The 16,455-nt window shown below is 44.0% G+C and overlaps 1 protein-coding gene across 1 annotated transcript in view; it reads right to left on the bottom strand.

The window, feature by feature from the left end:
* Nucleotides 1-16,177, bottom strand: part of TRPM1 (transient receptor potential cation channel subfamily M member 1) — a 94,555-nt gene extending 78,378 nt beyond the window's left edge. Inside the window, exons 1-2 of the mRNA XM_049108006.1 lie at nucleotides 15,956-16,177; nucleotides 3,068-3,147 (exon numbers count right to left, since the gene is read on the bottom strand). Of these exons, the coding sequence (XP_048963963.1) occupies nucleotides 3,068-3,147; nucleotides 15,956-15,973 (98 nt within the window). The 5' untranslated portion in view covers nucleotides 15,974-16,177. The remainder of the gene's footprint in view (nucleotides 1-3,067; nucleotides 3,148-15,955) is intronic.
* Nucleotides 16,178-16,455: the final 278 nt, after the last annotated feature.

Genomic DNA, 16,455 nt, shown 5'->3' with positions numbered 1-16,455 from the left:
TTTCAATTATTTAGATCTTTGTTAATTTCTTTCAACTATGTTTTGTACTTTTCAGAGTAAAGGTTTTGCACTTCTTTTGTAAGTTGATTCCTAAGTATTTTATTCTTTTATTTGTTCATTTTCACTTTCTAAAATTTTAAGTAGCCTCCGTGCACAGAGTAGAGCCCAGGGCAGGACTTGAACTCACAACCCTGAGATGGAGACCGGAGCTGTGATCAAAAGAGCCTGAGCCTAACCAACTGATCTACCCAAGAACCCCAGTATCTTATTCTTTTTGATGGCATTGTATATGAAATTGTTTTTGTTAGTTTCATTTTCCTATTGTTCATTGTAAGTAGATAGAAATACATGTGATTTTTGTATACTGATCTCTTTTTTTACACTGCAAACTTGCTGAATTTGCTTGTAAGTTACAATAGTTTTTTAGTTATTCCTTAGGATTTTCTATATACAACATGATGTCGTCTACCAATAAAGGTAGCTTTACTTCTTCCTTTCCACTATGGTTGCCTTTTGTTTCTTTCTCCTAATTACCATGGCTAGGACCCCTAGTACAATTTTGATTAGAAGTGGTGAGAGTGGACATCCTTGTCTTGTCTCTGATGTTAGGGGCAAAGCATCTAATCTTTCACCATGAAGTATGATGTTAACTATGGATTTTCATAGATGTCCTTTATCAGACTGAAGAAGTTCTATTCCTATTTTCTAGATTTTTTTAAATCATAAAAGTTTTGGATTTTGTCAAATGCTGATTTTGCTGTCAGTTGAGATGATTATATGATTTTTGTTTTTTACTCTATTGATGTGATGTATTGTGTTTTCTTTTTTTAAAAAAGATTTTATTTATTTATTCATGAGAGATACAGAGAGAGAGAGGCAGAGACACAGGCAGAGAGAGACGCAGGCTCCTCACAGGGAGCCTGATGTGGGACTCTATCCCAGGGCCTCCAGGATCACACCCTAAGCCAAAGTCAGACGCTCAACCCCGAAGCCACTAAGCCACCCAGGCGTCCCACATTAATTGATTTTTCTGGTATGAAACCAACCTTGCATCCCTGGGATAAATAGTAGTTTTTTTTTTACAGTGTATAATTCTTTTTATATATTGCTAGATTTGGTTTGATAGTATTTCTCCAGGATTTCTGCATCCATACTCACAAAAGATATTGTTGTATAGTTTTCCTTTCTTGTGGTATCTTTGTCTGGTTTTGGAGAGTGCTCTCTCATCTATGTTTTGAATTTTTTTGTAAAAAATTGGTATTAATTCTTTTAAAAATATTTGGTAAAATTCAGCAGTGAAGTCATTATCTTGTGGGTAATTTTTATTTTATTTTATTTATTCATAGAGACAGAGAGAGGGGCAGAAACACAGGCAGAGGGAGAAGCAGGCTCCATACAGGAAGCCCGACATGGGACAACCCAGGCGCCAGGCAGCCCTAAACCGCTGCGCCAACTGGGGCTGCCCCCCTGTGGGTAATTTTTGATACTAGCCTATGTCTTCACTTCTTACAGGTCTATTCAGATTGTGTATTTCTTCTTGAATTAGTCTGGTGGTTTGTGTCTTTCTAGGAACTTGTCCACTTCATCTGTTATTTAATTTATTGCCATTGGTGTATAAATCATAGCATTTCTTTATATACATTTCTAATTCTGTAAGATTGGTAGTAATGTTCTTTCACTTCTGATTCCAGTATTTTGAGTTTTCTCCTTTTGTTTATTCATTAAGTTAGTTAAAGGTTGGTGAATTTTCCAAGAACTAGCTTTTGATTTCATTGATTTTGTCTTAAAATTTTCTATTCTATTAACTTCCATTTTAATATTTTTTTATTTCCTTCTGCTTCCTTAAGATTTAGTTTGCTCTAACTGAGCCCGGAGGGGAAAGGGGCGGAGCTCTCTTGGTTCAAATACCACAGACTCTAGCCTTTTTTATTGAATTTTTGTAGGGTTTTTTTTGAATAGATATTTATTTCCTATTGGCCCTTGGGACCATTTCCAGGGACTTTAAATGGTTGTTTATTCATTCCAGGGCTTTTAAAGCCCATGCTAGAGGATGCATGCAACTCACAGAGGAATCTCACATGTGAGTCCCTTAAGCCTTTTCTGCTTCTTCTGCCTAGAAACTTGACTGTGTGGAGGACTGCAGTGCAGCAAGTGCTAAGGAGGGCTGGCATAGTAGTTTCCATCAAGGAGGGTCTGGGTGCTACTGAAACAAGGGGGGACAATTATGTGCAACAAAAGGAAGACTTTTGTGATCTTTGGCATTGTCCCCTAATGCATATTTCTTGCCCTGGGGGTAATCACTGGGTTTTAAGTAGGGAGAAGAATCTATGAGGTGGTGGTGGAGGGAGCGAGCTTGAGGACATGGCAGTGCTGACGTGTGTGTCAAATTTGACCTAGGTATTCTCTGAGAATCTGTGCACTCTGTGTCAGTGATCCTAACTGCATGGATTTCATATTGTGTAAACATATGGATAAATCATCCCCCTCTGGCTCTCCAAACTCAACTCGTAGCTGTTGTCCTCAGAGATATGAAGGTTTAGCTAAATTCATTCCCAGTCACTTTCACAGCTTTAGAAGACCTTCTGTTTAATTTATAACAGACTCATTTTCATGTAGTTGAATGAAATTCATATTTTGTGTACAAAGTACATCTTTTCATAGAGTTACATATAGTTCACTTAACTGCTCAGACCTTTCCTGTGATGGAGTTGTTTATTGAAATAGCATTATGAAACTTTAATAAGAGGTGACAAAGTTATCCTGGAAACCTGTCTAAAACTGTCAGCATCTTGAGCTCCGTAAGATTAGGAGGAGCACTGTGGGCCCGTCTGGTTATGAGAAGTCACATTAGATTAGGATGAGTGCCAGACAGCAATCTTTCCTGCATCTTAACAGAGAGCTTCTTAGCAGAAATACTCCCTGGGTTAATGCCTCCCATGAGGCATGGATTCTGGCCCATTCTTCTTGTATCCTCTTTCTCCTCCCACAAACACAAGAAGAATAGTTGCTGGCACTTGGTAGACAAGTGCTGGTTTGAATAATGTCTTAATTGTGACTTCCAATTTACCTGTTAGGGTCTTTAGTGCTGGGAATTACAAAGATACACTCTCGTTTGCAAAACGTTTTTTCTATCCAAGCTTTCTGTCCCTGGAAGAGAAAGAAATGAAAATTAGACCAATATAGTCACAAACTATAGTCAGAGTTCTTTCTTTTACTTTTATAAAACCTCTATGCAGCTAATAAGAAGTCTGCCCCAAACATCTGAATAGACACCTCCAATAATGGTGGATGCAACTCTCTAAGGATCTTGGCTTTGGTTCTTTTTCAAAGTGGCTTGGATGTATGTATTCATGGTTTCCATAGGGCTACAAAACCTATGCTTTGCATGCAAGTCAAAGTCTGCAAAGGGGACATTATGCCACCCTGGAGTAAGCCATTACCCAGACAAGCCCTGGTGTGAATCTGAGTTACTAGAGAAACTAACAAAGTCTGCAAGTCTCTAATAAGGACTTTGTTTTGCTGTCAAGAACTTCATCTTCTCTGGACTTCCAGGCACTCACCCACACACCATAGTAGTTTTACAAGTGGACCCTTTAACTGGTGCTCAGATTCACTGAATGCTATTTTTATATTAAAAATATTGAAGGTGGTAAGGAAATGGGTACTCATATAACACTGAATCTGAAGCTGGGAGTTGGTACAATCTCTATCGAGGGCAATTTGGCAATAATATCAAAATTACAAATCATATACGTTTTGGCAGTTTAGTATTTTACTCTACCAATATGCCTGAATGCATGCAAAATGACACATGCTGAAGTTCACTTACTGCATTTATTATTTGTGATATCAAAAGACTGGACATCACCTACTGTCTACCAGTAGGGGATTGCTACCTGTGTTAGGGAAAAGTCACTGATGGAACTCTCCATGACTATTAAAAAAGAATAAGACTTTTCCTCTGTATCATTAGGAAAAGATCACCAAACTATGATAAGTAAAAAAGCAAGACATGGAATAATCTCTAGGGTATTGTCATTCTGTTACAGGGAAGAAGTATTAATATGAAAATACACTTTCTTGAAAATAGACACATTATACTAGGAAGGGTTCACAAGAAGCAGGTGACACTGGTTCTTCTGGAGGGCAGGAGGATCTGGAAGCTGGGAGGATGTGGGTGAAGGGGGAAGACACTGATAGACTGGGTACTCTTTTAAAGTCTTGAACAAGACTTTACTTTTAAACAACAGTTTTATCTTCATAACAAAATTGAAAGGGAGATACAGAGAGTTCCCATATGCTCCCTGTTCCCACACTCCATCATTATCAGCACTGTCCACCAAAGTGGTACATTGTTTACCAAGGTTAAACCTACATCGACACTTCATAATCACCCAAAGCCCATAGTTTACTGTAGGATTCACTCTTGGTGTTGTATATCCTATGTAAATGTATAACGACATGTATCCACCATTACAGTGTCACACAGTATCATAAAAATCCTCTGTGCTCTGCTTTTCATCTCTTCCTCCCCACTGAGCCCCTGGAAATCACTCATATTTTTACAATCTCTATAGTTTTGCCTTTTCCAAAATGTTATATGGTTGGAATCACAGGTATGTAGCCTTTTCAGATTGGCCTCTTTCTGCATTGAGGATTCCAATCTGCATTGAGGATTCCTCTCCACCTTTCTAGGGCTTGAGAGCTCAGTTCTTTTTTGTGCTGAGGAATATTTTATTGTCTGGATGAGCCACCATTTACCCATTCACCCACTGAGGCTGCTGGCTTCCAAGTGCTGCCAAACATGAATAAAGATGCAATAAACATGTGCAGGGTTTTGTAGGGACTTAAGTTTTTCCTTTTAAAATTGCGGGGTTTCTTTGCCCCTTAAATTTTTTGAATTACATAAATGTATTAACTATTTAAAAATATACAAAGTTTGCCTAAAATGCAAAAGTAAAATAAAACAAATTTTTAAAAAGAGAGAAAAACCCCTGTGCTGCCCTAACAATTGGGTGCTGTCATTTTCATTTGCCAACCTCTTATTTGTCTACATCCATTTGTTGAATTTTTTTTTGTGTGTGTGTAAAGTGCTGTGCTGGGTGCTTGGGGACTCCTGAGGAGATGTGCTTCGGGTACTTGGGGACTTCCAGGACAAGCTGGGTCACCACCCCATGGAAGTGTCAGATGGTGTGGTGTTTGCATGAGCTGAAGGATGTTGGCAGTACATAGTGGCTTTTTGGAGCAGAGGGAGGCAAGAAGAAAACCTGTCCACTTTACCAGGGACCCAGCATCCTTCTGTGTATCTCCTTGAGGCCTGGCTCAATGTACATAGTGCTATTTGTGTATGTGCGATATGTGTGCTTATATGATGTATTTGTGCATGTGTACAATGTATTTGTGGTGTGTAAGTGTAGAGTATATGGAGTATATGTGTATGTGTACGGTATGATGTGTACACATGTGTGGTGGTACATATATGTGTGATGTGATCAATATATGTGGTGTCTGGTATGCATGTGGCATGTGTGCTATGTGGAATGTGGTGTGCATATAACATGGGTGTGTCTCTGAGGGTAGGTTGGCAGGCACAAGGAAATGGAGCAGCCTAGCATGTGAAGCCTGCAGAATCCTGAGTCAGATCTTGGGGACACCATGGAAGACAGAGCCTCATATTTTTGGCCACTCTCCCACAGTCTCCAGGGTGAGCAGCACAGTGTGACCTGTGAGTCTAGTGGCCAGGTGCCAGGTGTGTGACCTGAGAGTCTAGTGGCCCTCACTCACCTGGGTAGCAATGCTGATTAATTTCACCTTCTCAGAGACGGGAACAAAAACCACATGTCACAGATGCTCTCCCCAGTGAGGTCATGTCAAGGACACAATGCTACTTTTGTTGCTCCCCAGAGTCCTGGTCCCAGTCTTAGGGATGCAGAGACAGTCTGATCAGGGTTTTCATCCTTCTGGAGGGACATTTGGGGCCCCAGGTTTTCTGGGAAGATCACATTGGCTGGACACTTGGCTTCTTTTTGAATAACAGAAATGATTTTAATTCAAAATCTTCCCTACAGGTCTTCAAAAAGCAACACTATATACCTTTTTTCTCCAAATAATTTAATGACTTCTTGAAAACCACATTGCTAGTGAGAGAAAAGTGGCCACATCAGCCAGAGGAGAAGGCTCAGAGTGGCAAGCCCCTGAAGCCCTGGCCCCAGCCCTTCTCATGTGGACTGTTATAACAATCTAGTGCAAAATAGCTAAGCAGAGCATTTGCTATCTGGAGAGAAAATGTACTTTCCCTTTTGCATGTCGCTCCTCTCTTTCCAAAGGTGAGAGATTACACCCCTCCTCCTTTTTAAAAAATAGAGTTCACAGTATTTGGACTATATGCCTTCAGTGAAAGACAATAAGAACTCTAAAAAATCTGGAACTCCCATGAGTAGGCTAGTTTTTCACAGAGACATAGGGTAGCAAAGAAATCAGTATATTGTGGTTAATGAGAGCAGAGTTTCTCACTATTGAGGATTACAAATACAGAAAATGGAGAAGGTTAGAACAAATTCCTGTAGCAGGGAATTGAAATTGAAATGATCAGTATGAATCCATGGCTTGTAACACATAGAGAGAGAAAAAATTATATAGATATAGGTGTTTATGGTCCCTCTGCACACACACACACACACACACACACACACACACACACACACACACAAGTATATATAACATGTTATGTTAGTTATCTGCTGCTTAACATAACAAATTGGCCCCAAACTTCATGACTTAAAACAATAAAATTTATTATCTCACAGTTTCTGTGGACTAGGAATTGGATGAGGCTTAGCTGGGTTCTTCTGACTCTGCATCTTTCTCAGGGATTTGATCAAGCCATGGGTGTGGGCTATGGTCTCATCCAAAGGAAATCCACTGGAGAGGACCCATTCCCAGCTCCCTCAGGTAGCTGTTTGCAAGATCCAGTTCCTCTCAAGGATTGTGGGCCCAAGTACCTCACTCAGTTTCTTGCCATGTGAGCCTCTCCACAGGGTGCCTCACAACATGGTGGATGACCTCCATCAGAGGAGGAAGCATAAGAATCACACAAGACAGAAATCACAGTCTCTTTATATCCTCATATTTTGGTGATATCTCATTACTTTTGCTGTATTCCATGGAAGAGAGTCACCAGTCTTGCTCTCCACACTCAGATGGAGGAGATTACTGTAGAGTGAATGGATGTTAAGCTTTTTCTATTATAATGTGAGTGCCTGACATTAAGCTTTTGATTGCTGAGGCATCCATGTCAAAGACATCCATTTCCAATAAACACAGTGCCAGGTGTGTGACACAGCTACTAGCAAAGCAATCAAATAAAGAACTAGACTGCCCTCACTCACCAAGTTCCCTCTTTGGTGACTTAGATACCTGACTATTGACCTTCTTGTGTCCTAGTTCTCACTCATGCCTGAAATTAGCCATAGAGTGAATCCTCAAAACTCTAGACACCCACCTTTGGACCTTATCTGCGACCTTGCTGTGTGGTCCTTGGGTGTGCCATGTATCCTCCAGACTTGTGAGTAATAAATCTTGTTCCTCAAAGTTTCCTGTTGGTTTTTGCTGAAGTGCATCATGGAATCATGATAAGAATGACAAGGGCTGGTCCAGCTACAACATTAGTCTCATGGGGGCAATACCTGTGGGGACTTGCTGTGAGTAACACAGGTCCTGACGAGTGCCTCAGGTATTCCTAGCCAGAAGCATCACTAGCAATAGGCTGGGACCAACACAACAATTTCAAAGGCATGAATATCAGAATATCCCAAATGTTTTATGAATGCTAAAAGTAGTGGATAAAAGTTTGAAGAGTAACAGTGCACTTACATAATCTAGTAGTATCTCTCACAGATATTTATTAACTACATAGAGGAAATTAATGGCTAGGCAGTGGAGAAATCTGGTGAACACCACCTAAAACCAAGTGAGCATTATCGATAATGGAACAAATATTCACTATGAGCCACCCAATAAAATGCACTGAGGATAAAAATGTCAAAAATACATAACCTGAATCAAATCAAGAGGAAACTTCAGACAACCCAAACTGAAGGGCATCCTACAAAATAACTGACCCATATACTCTGCAAAAATGTCAAGGCCATGAAAGACAAGGAAAGATTGGGGAATGGTTCTAGAGGCTATAGAGTCATGACAATGGAATGCCCTTTCATCTCTCCACCCTGGCCTCTTTGTCCCACCCCCTCACAGCCTTCTATCTGGTCCCTCTCTAGTGCCACCCACCTGCTCCCTGCTAAGCATTGCCCTCTCTCCCTATCACATAGGTCCTCCCTCTCAGCCCTCCTCACACAACAAATCAGCCAGTGGGCACTTCCAGGAGACCTGTGCCAATACAGTTGGCAATCAAGAAACCAATATCTAGCTTCTGGACAACTAGGCTTAGGTCTCATATCATCAAAAGGAGAAATGTCACCTTCCCCACCAGATTTAATATGCTGAGGTGATGAAGGACTGGGAAAGCAGTAATATGCCTCTTATTTTTATTAATATCTGTTCTGTCTCAAGCAGCATTTAAATGCCTCCATCACAGAGTGCTCCTCCACCCCCACCCCCATCTCCTTTACATGCAGATGCAGGGCATCTGTGACCCTAAGGGAACATTGGCTTGCACATTACCCCCCAAACTTGGGAGGGGCTCTTTTCAGAGTGCCAAGCCCCAGCCCTTGCTTGTAGCCCTGGGCAAAAGCAGCAGCTGGCATTCTGCAGGCCGAACCCATTTCCCTCTGCTTCACCAAAAATCCTTTTTTTTTTTTTCACCTAATGAATAAGCTAGCATGTGATTAACAGACTTTCCCTGGGGGAAAAAGTGCTTTGCTTTAAGTACTAACTGTTGAATTTTAAAACATTTAGTCCTAAAGAACATTCTTGTTCAAAATTCCAAGTTACTATTGAGTCTCCAGAAATGTTCTAGAATCTTCTGAGGATTAAAAAAGATACAAGAGCCACTCTTTGCATGCAATCTCTCACGCTGTTTCAGTCTCTGCTCAAATGTCCCCTCTTTAGGGAGGTTCTCTGACTCCCCATCTCACCCCCAAGCCCTGTTCCCTGTTCTTCATAAGGCTTCAGCCCACTGACCTCCTTCCTCTCTACCCTTCTCTCTCCCTTCCTACAAAAGCCATGGAAGCTGAAACCCTATTCCATTCTCTGCTTTATCCCTAGTGCCTCCGGGAATGCCTGGCAGAGAGGAGGTGCTCAATATCCTATAATGACTAAATGAGTCAATAAATCACTCAGTAGGAGCATTGCCAGGGCCCTCAGCTCTTATCAACACCACCTACCACGATCTTGGCTTCTGGGCCCACACTCCCCCAGTGGGGTGCACACAGAGCAGAAGGGAGGTAACCCAGGTCACTTGAGGAAAGTCTATTCGCCATGGGGAGGAGCTCAGCCTCTGAGTGGCTGCATAGCACTGATGCAGGTGAAAGGCAAAGGGTGGAGGACCTCTTAGTCAAATATTCCTCCTTCCCCTCCAGCTTCTGCTACCAGGGCTGAGTACTGCCAAGGTAACAACAAAGAGTCATGGAATCTTGCAAAGTGTGTCCTTGTGAAATGCAAAAACAGAGCCTCTTAGGGGTCATTTATAAACCCTTCAGATCCCCCTGTTAGGTTAGATATTGCCCACTCAACCAAAATATTCCTGCCCATCACAAATGATTATTCTAAACACTTTAGGGCAAGATAATAGGAACACTGGCATTGGGGATTAAAATCTGACCTGCTAGAGTGCTCTCTCACTGGAAAGTCTGTCTTTGAGGTGGAGTGAGGGGACATGGAGGTGGTGCCACCATCATGCTCCCTAAGCCCTCTGACCTGTGACTTTTTCATCTCTGAGATGGAAACTGATTTTCATAGATTAGCCTCACCTGGAATAACACTTGTAAAGTATCTGGGAGGTATTAGATTTAAATAGAAATCCTGGTCATTATGTTTTATCACAGGATAGTAGATGCATGAAGAAACAGAGGCAGTGTGTTGTCAAGGCTTTGGTTGGTGGTTCAAAAACCACTGGGTGTCAGGAGTTTGGAGAGGGTAAGTACAGGGAGGAAAGGGACTGAGCTAAACCTCATAGCGTGGCAATATCTAAAAAGGTGGGCTGAAGACATTTGGGGCCAAAGGATGGTGGGGTGTGTGGAACAGCAGGTGCACAGCAGAGGGAGTGAGGATGCAGATAGACAGTGGAAAGGGGGAGGGGAGCAGGTGGTTAAAGGGAAGAGGTGGATGCTCCGGAGCAGATGGGCAAAGAAATGGAGGGGAGGGGATAGGTTTCTCATTCCACCCCTCACCTGTGTGAGATTGGGAGTGGGCTGTGAAGGGGCAAGAGAAGGCTCATCATGTGATGAGCCCACCACGGGCTTCTCCTGGTAGTGCAGTGAAGGCAAAAACCAGGCTGCTACCTATTCATGGTCCACATATTTTATGGGTGTCACCATGTGGCCAGCACGGGGCTATCCCACTGAGCTTTCCCACTTCCAAATGAATGTTTCTTAATCACTATGGGCAGGTAGTGGAGGCAAATCAGGACATCGTGGCCCTGCCCTCATGAGGCTTCCTTTGAGGTCAGGAAGAACTAACGGCAAACAAGCAAGGCAAAAAAGAAACCAGAGCGTTGCAGACAGTGGGAAGCATATGAAGGGAATGAAGAAGAGTGTGTGATCGGGTATGTGGTGTGCGTACGGGGTGGGTTGGAGGGCTTGTTAGATTGGGAAGTCTTGGCTAACCTGGTCACACATTTAAACTGAGAAGTGAAAGATCAGAAGAAAATTCTAGGCTGATAGAAATAGCTCATGGAGGGACCTGCAGCAAGCAGAACTGGGGCAGTTGCTAAGGAGCGTGAACTGTATACGTGACAGACCTTGGACCTCGAGAGGCAGGTGGGGCATGTTCTGCAGGGACTTTAGGCCTCAGGAATGGGTGGGCAGAAGAATACATGAACTTATGGAGATGGCAAAAGGGAGGCAGGGCACCAGTAGAAGACTGGAGTGTGGTCCAGGCAACACATGCTGGAGGCTTGGACTAGCCTGGGTGCAATGAAGGTGGAGTGGGGGTGGGCAGATTGGAGATAGATGGTGGGGGTGGAGGGACAGGGAAAGGCATGACCTTTCGCTGATAAGACTGAAGGAAGGGGAACCCAGTAATGACCCCTGGCTTTCTGGCTTGTGGAGCTGGGTGCTTAATGATGCAATTTTGGAAGTGGGATAGCTCAGGAATGGATTCTGGGAGGAAAGTCCAGGCTCCAGGCGCCTGTTAGACTTCCAGGTACAGCAGAGGTGTCTCATTGGACCTTATTAAGGTATCTAAGATAATGGGAATTACTGAGATTGCAGAGGAAAGACTACACATATAAGAGAGAAAGGTGCCCTAGCACTGAGCCCCAAGGAGCCGAGGAGGGGACTGTGGAATAAAGGCCAGTGAGTTGGAAGACAGATGCACTGGTGCAGAAGCAGCGATGGCCCCTCTGCCGGGGACTGTGTGCCCATGGTGGGCTATACCAGATGATGGCTCAAGGGCTTAGAACCCCTCCATTTCCCCTGCCCCAGCCAAGCTATCCAGGCCCTGCCCCTCGCTCCTCCACCCCCTCCCCTCCATACCCCTGCCCCCATCACCCCATCCCAGCCCCAGCCTTCTCAAAGGCGTCCAGGGTCTACCAGGTCTTTATTATGATATTTTTTTTTGTAAAGGAAGGAAAAAGAAAGAAAGAAAAACCTGCTGTAAGGATGACCAAGGTAACCTCTGTACAATCTGGGTGTCATGCTCACCCAGATGCTCACTGTCAGACTGTTCTCTGGACTTTTACATAGATTTAGAGGGTGGGGCCCAAGGATGCGCAGAAAGCCAGCACCAACCCCTGTGAGAAGTTTCCTGTGAAGCCCCGAAGTGGTGGAAGCTAGAGGGGTGCAAGGAGTCAGGAGAATTTGACTTTCTGGAACTTGTACACACAGTAGGGATGACCCTTTAGGAGAGTTGCAGGAGGGAGGGGGAGTCTGCAGGGGGACACCCTTGAGAAGGTGGGGCTGGGATGGCATGATGGGAGTCAGGGGTGGAGTTTGGAAGGAGGGGAGTTGAGGGGTGGGGATTGGGGCCAACAACTCCAACTCCTGGTGGAAGAGGAGGTGCAAGTGACAGGGGAAGGCAGGAGGCAGGGCCAAGACAATAGGGAGTGGCTTTTGGCCTGGGCAGATGTGATCAACCTTGGGAAGTGGCTTCCAATATGTAAGAGCTGGTTTACTGTCAGGCAAGTCTCTGTTTACTCAGTGGCCCTGTTTCTTGGGCCAAAATTAACAGTAATTAGAGACTGAACACTGGCCAGGTATTGTGGGCTCATTCTCATTTTCTTTTTAAGGTCAGTTATAATTTTCCTTAGAGAATTAAAACCCCTGGGAACCCTGGGTGATTCAGTGGTTGAGTGTCTCTTCTTTGGCTCAGGTCGTGATCCTGGAGTCCTGGGATCGAGTCTTGCATCAGGCTGCCCGCAGGGAGCCTGCTTCTCCCTCTGCCTCTCTCTCTCTCTGTATCTCTAATGAATAAATAAATAAAATCTTAAAAAAAAAAGACAAGAATTAGTTGCCATTATTAACTGAGAGGGAGATTACATCTGAAAATCTTGACTTCTGGCTTCTCTGGAATGCCCTGGCTACATGGGACACCAGCAGACATCCTTGGACAGTTGCAGGTAGCAGTGGGTCCCCACACATGCCCCTGACCTACCCTTGCCTGGTTTCTGGGAGCACCTATGGGCCTGGCAACTCTCCAAACCCAAGAATCAAATAACTTCCCTGCCAAAGCACTGTGGCAAACCACCCATCTTTGTGTGCACAAGCGTTAAAACTCCACAATTGTTCCTTCTGACTCCACCTGCCACTCACTCACCCCACCATGAGCCCCACCCAACAGGCCATTTTTGAGTGGTTTGGCTGATACTCCTGCTCTGGCCCCTCAGGGAGACTCTTGCAGGACAGACCCTGCCTCACTGGCCCCTACAGCAAAGATAACCAGTAGGAGCCTCAAGTAGGGACCCATTGCATGGCTGCCCTTCAGGCACTAGGCCTCAGTTTCCACATCTGTAAAATGGGGATGACAACATGAGACTCCAATGACAGTGCTTATAAGAGCTTCAAGATCTGATTTCTTTGCTTTATTGATACAGTCCCCAGGAGGTGACAGGGCTGGCCTGCAGGACATGCTTGGGGGGTCATTAGAACCCACGTCCCCTGCTCCCCTGGGCGAGTTCCCTCCTCCCCAGATCCCAGATCTCCAGCCTTGTTCTATCCAGGGACCCTCCCTGGGCCACAGTAACACCATCCTCCAGACCAGAGTCCCGGGAACAGAGTAGGAAGTGATCTATCTATCTTTCTTTCTCTTTCTTTCTTTCTTTCTTTCTTTCTTTCTTTCTTTCTTTCTTTCTTCTTTCTTCTTTCTTTCTTTCTTTCTTTCTTTCTTTCTTTCTTTTCTTTTCTTTTTTCAAATGAGATATAATTCACACACCCTAAAATTCATCTTTTAAAGGGTGCAGTCAGTAGTCTCTGAACTTCATTCCTATGAATGCCTCACTGATATTCCACTGGAGGAACTCAGCCATTCATGGACGTCTGGGTTGTTGCCATTCCTTGGCTATTGAAAAGAGCACTGCTCTAAAGACATTTTTCTTTTTAGAGGGGATACCTTGAATAAGGCCATGAAAAATGGAAGCAAATTTATTAACTTGATTACTTGTGTTTGTGCTGGGGGCTGCAGAATATTTCCCTTTCATTTCTTACTGTTCATATTGTGTTTTCAATTTTCTTTCCTTTTTAAAATAGATTTTATTTATTTATTCATAAGAAACACAGAGAAAGAGGCAGAGACATAGGAAGAGGGAGAAGCAGGCTCCCTCTGGGGAGCCCTATGTGGGACTCGATCCCAGGACCGCAGGATCACGACCTGAGCCAAAGACAGATGCTCAACCACTAAGCCACCCAGGCTTCCTAGGGTTTTTAATTCTCTAAGGAAAATTATAACTGACCTTAAAGAGAAAAGGAGAATGAGCCCACAATACCTGGCCAGTGTTCAGTCTCTAAGCCCAGGGTCTCCCAGCTGCCGTTGGCTCCGCAGGTGGAGGGGTGAGGTCGGCAGCCTCATGGTAACACCTTGGGGTTTTAGTAGCATAACTAACTTTGTAATCTTCCAATAACACAGCTAATTGCCATTCCATCATCTTAGATTTATGCATATTTTGAGCTGTGATTGCAAATAATGGAGTCATAGACAGGTCTTGAATGGTCACTAGTAGTTAAAGTCACAATTACAAAAGATTATCTATATTTTCTACACTTGTAGAAAAAGTTCAATGGACTGAATATTTATGTCCACCCCCCCCCCCCCATGCTTATATGTTGAAATCCTAACCCAAATGGGAGGGTATTGGGAGGTGGGGCCTTTGGAAGGTGATTAGGTCAAGAGGTTGGAGCCCTCATGAGTGGGATTAGTGCCCTTACAGAATAGACTCCAGAGAGTTCCCTCGCCCCTTCCACCATGTGAGGACACAGTGAGAAGGCAGCCCACTGTGAACCAGGAAGTCCTCACCAGGCACCAAATCTGCAGGTACCTTGATCTTGGACTTCCCAGCCTCCGGACCTGAGATAAATTAGTTTATGAGCCAGCCAGTGCTACAGTGGTATAGCAGCCTGAATATACTAAGACAAAATCTTGCCAGAATTCAGTGTGTGGATTTCATCAAAATTGAGTTTTCCTGTTAAAATGTGAGCACACACCCATTTGTTTCTGGGATGATCATTCTTGATGCAGTCACATCATATAAGATAATGTCTTTAATTCAAAGCGGTGCTGCACAGATGCTGAATACACTTCTCAATGTGCTATCTGCCAGGCTGACCTCACCTTAAGTGAGGGGGATGCCAACCTTCAAATGGAGTGCAGGGTGGGTATTTGCCTTGAGAAAGTGACAATAGTCAAATAGGAGGACAAACAAAAGCAAAACCAAAGAAAAGGAGAGCCCATCAGAGTAATTCTGCTACTTAATTATACAGCTGGGCCAGCCGCATAGGTAGGAGCTGGGCTTAGGCTACTATGTCTTTGATATTTGTTCTTCATTTTTACTGTTGATAGGAAAGACCTTCAGGTCTCACAGATGCAGCAAGAGACCCCGGACCCAGATCAATATTTTGATGTCCTGGAATGAAGGCCTAGTGGGACCAACTCACACATGCTCTTTCTTGGACTATTTGAAGGAGGAGAGGAAACAAAAATGGGCCACATGTTGGGTTATCCAATTCTCCCACTCCCAGACAGCTGTGCTGCTCATGAATGAGGACCAATGCACAAGGAACATAAATGGTTTGTACTCCAGCTCCTGGCTCTCCAGTGAGCCTGAAAACACAGGGTGAACTGTCAGGAGCTCAGGGTTGGCAGGGGTGATGAAGAGAGAAAAGGAGAGGTAGCTAAGGTCAGCTTCTAGCCCCTGCTCCTGGTAAAGCCATCTGAGCAGAAAGCTCCGCAAGTCACATGCCCATCTGGATCTCAGATGCTTCTGCTCCCCATTTACAGAATCACATAAAGGTAAGCCAGACAGGCACTTCTAAACACAAGCTGTGCTTCACAGATGTGAGTGGCCTCTCTTCCTCATTATAGAATGGGACCCAGGGGTGGCCCATGTTTTTTTTTTTGGCAGGGGGGAATCATGCTTTTGAAGGAGGATGCTTTGCTCTGTAGATAGGGGAAGCCACAGTTTCTGCATGCCGGGACCTGTACCACCTTACATACCTCTTCCCCCTCCAGTGCCAGAGACTGGATGTTCAGGTCAGGGTTGCCACTGCTCCCAGAATGGGCCAGTAGGAGCTCCCTATCTCTTCCCCTCGAGCCCTGCTTCTCAAAAGAACCTGGCCCAGAAACTTACTTCTAGAAGGCGGTCCATAGGGTCTGTGCCAGTCTTCCTCAAAGTATGCAGGGTAGATGGTTAAAAATGAAGATATCTGGCAACTATAGGACACAAGGAAATATTTGCAAATCACAAATCTGATAAATAATTAACATCCAGGGTTCCTGGGTGGCTCCGTAGGTCCTGGGTGTCCAACTCTTGGTTTTGACTCAGGTCATGATCCAGGGTCATGGGATCGAGTACCAAGTTGGGGCCTGTAGTCTCTGGGGAGTCTTCTTAAGATTCTCTCTCCCTCTCCCTCTGCCCCTCCTGCTCATGCTGTTTTTCTCTCTCTCTAATAAATAAATAAATCCTAAAAAAAAAAAAAAAAAAAGAATCAACATCTGGAATATTAAGCCTTACGGCTTAACAATGACAAAAGCAACAACAAGAGGAAACATCCTGATTTAAAGATGGGCAAAGCACTAGAATCACCATTTTCCAAAGAAGACCTACAGATGGCCAACAAACACAGGAAA

The sequence above is a fragment of the Canis lupus genome, chromosome 3, assembly GCF_003254725.2.
Source record: "Canis lupus dingo isolate Sandy chromosome 3, ASM325472v2, whole genome shotgun sequence".
Lineage (NCBI taxonomy): Eukaryota > Metazoa > Chordata > Mammalia > Carnivora > Canidae > Canis > Canis lupus.
The sequence above is the reverse complement of the archived record's forward strand: the minus strand, read 5'-3'. Positions and strand labels throughout refer to the sequence as shown.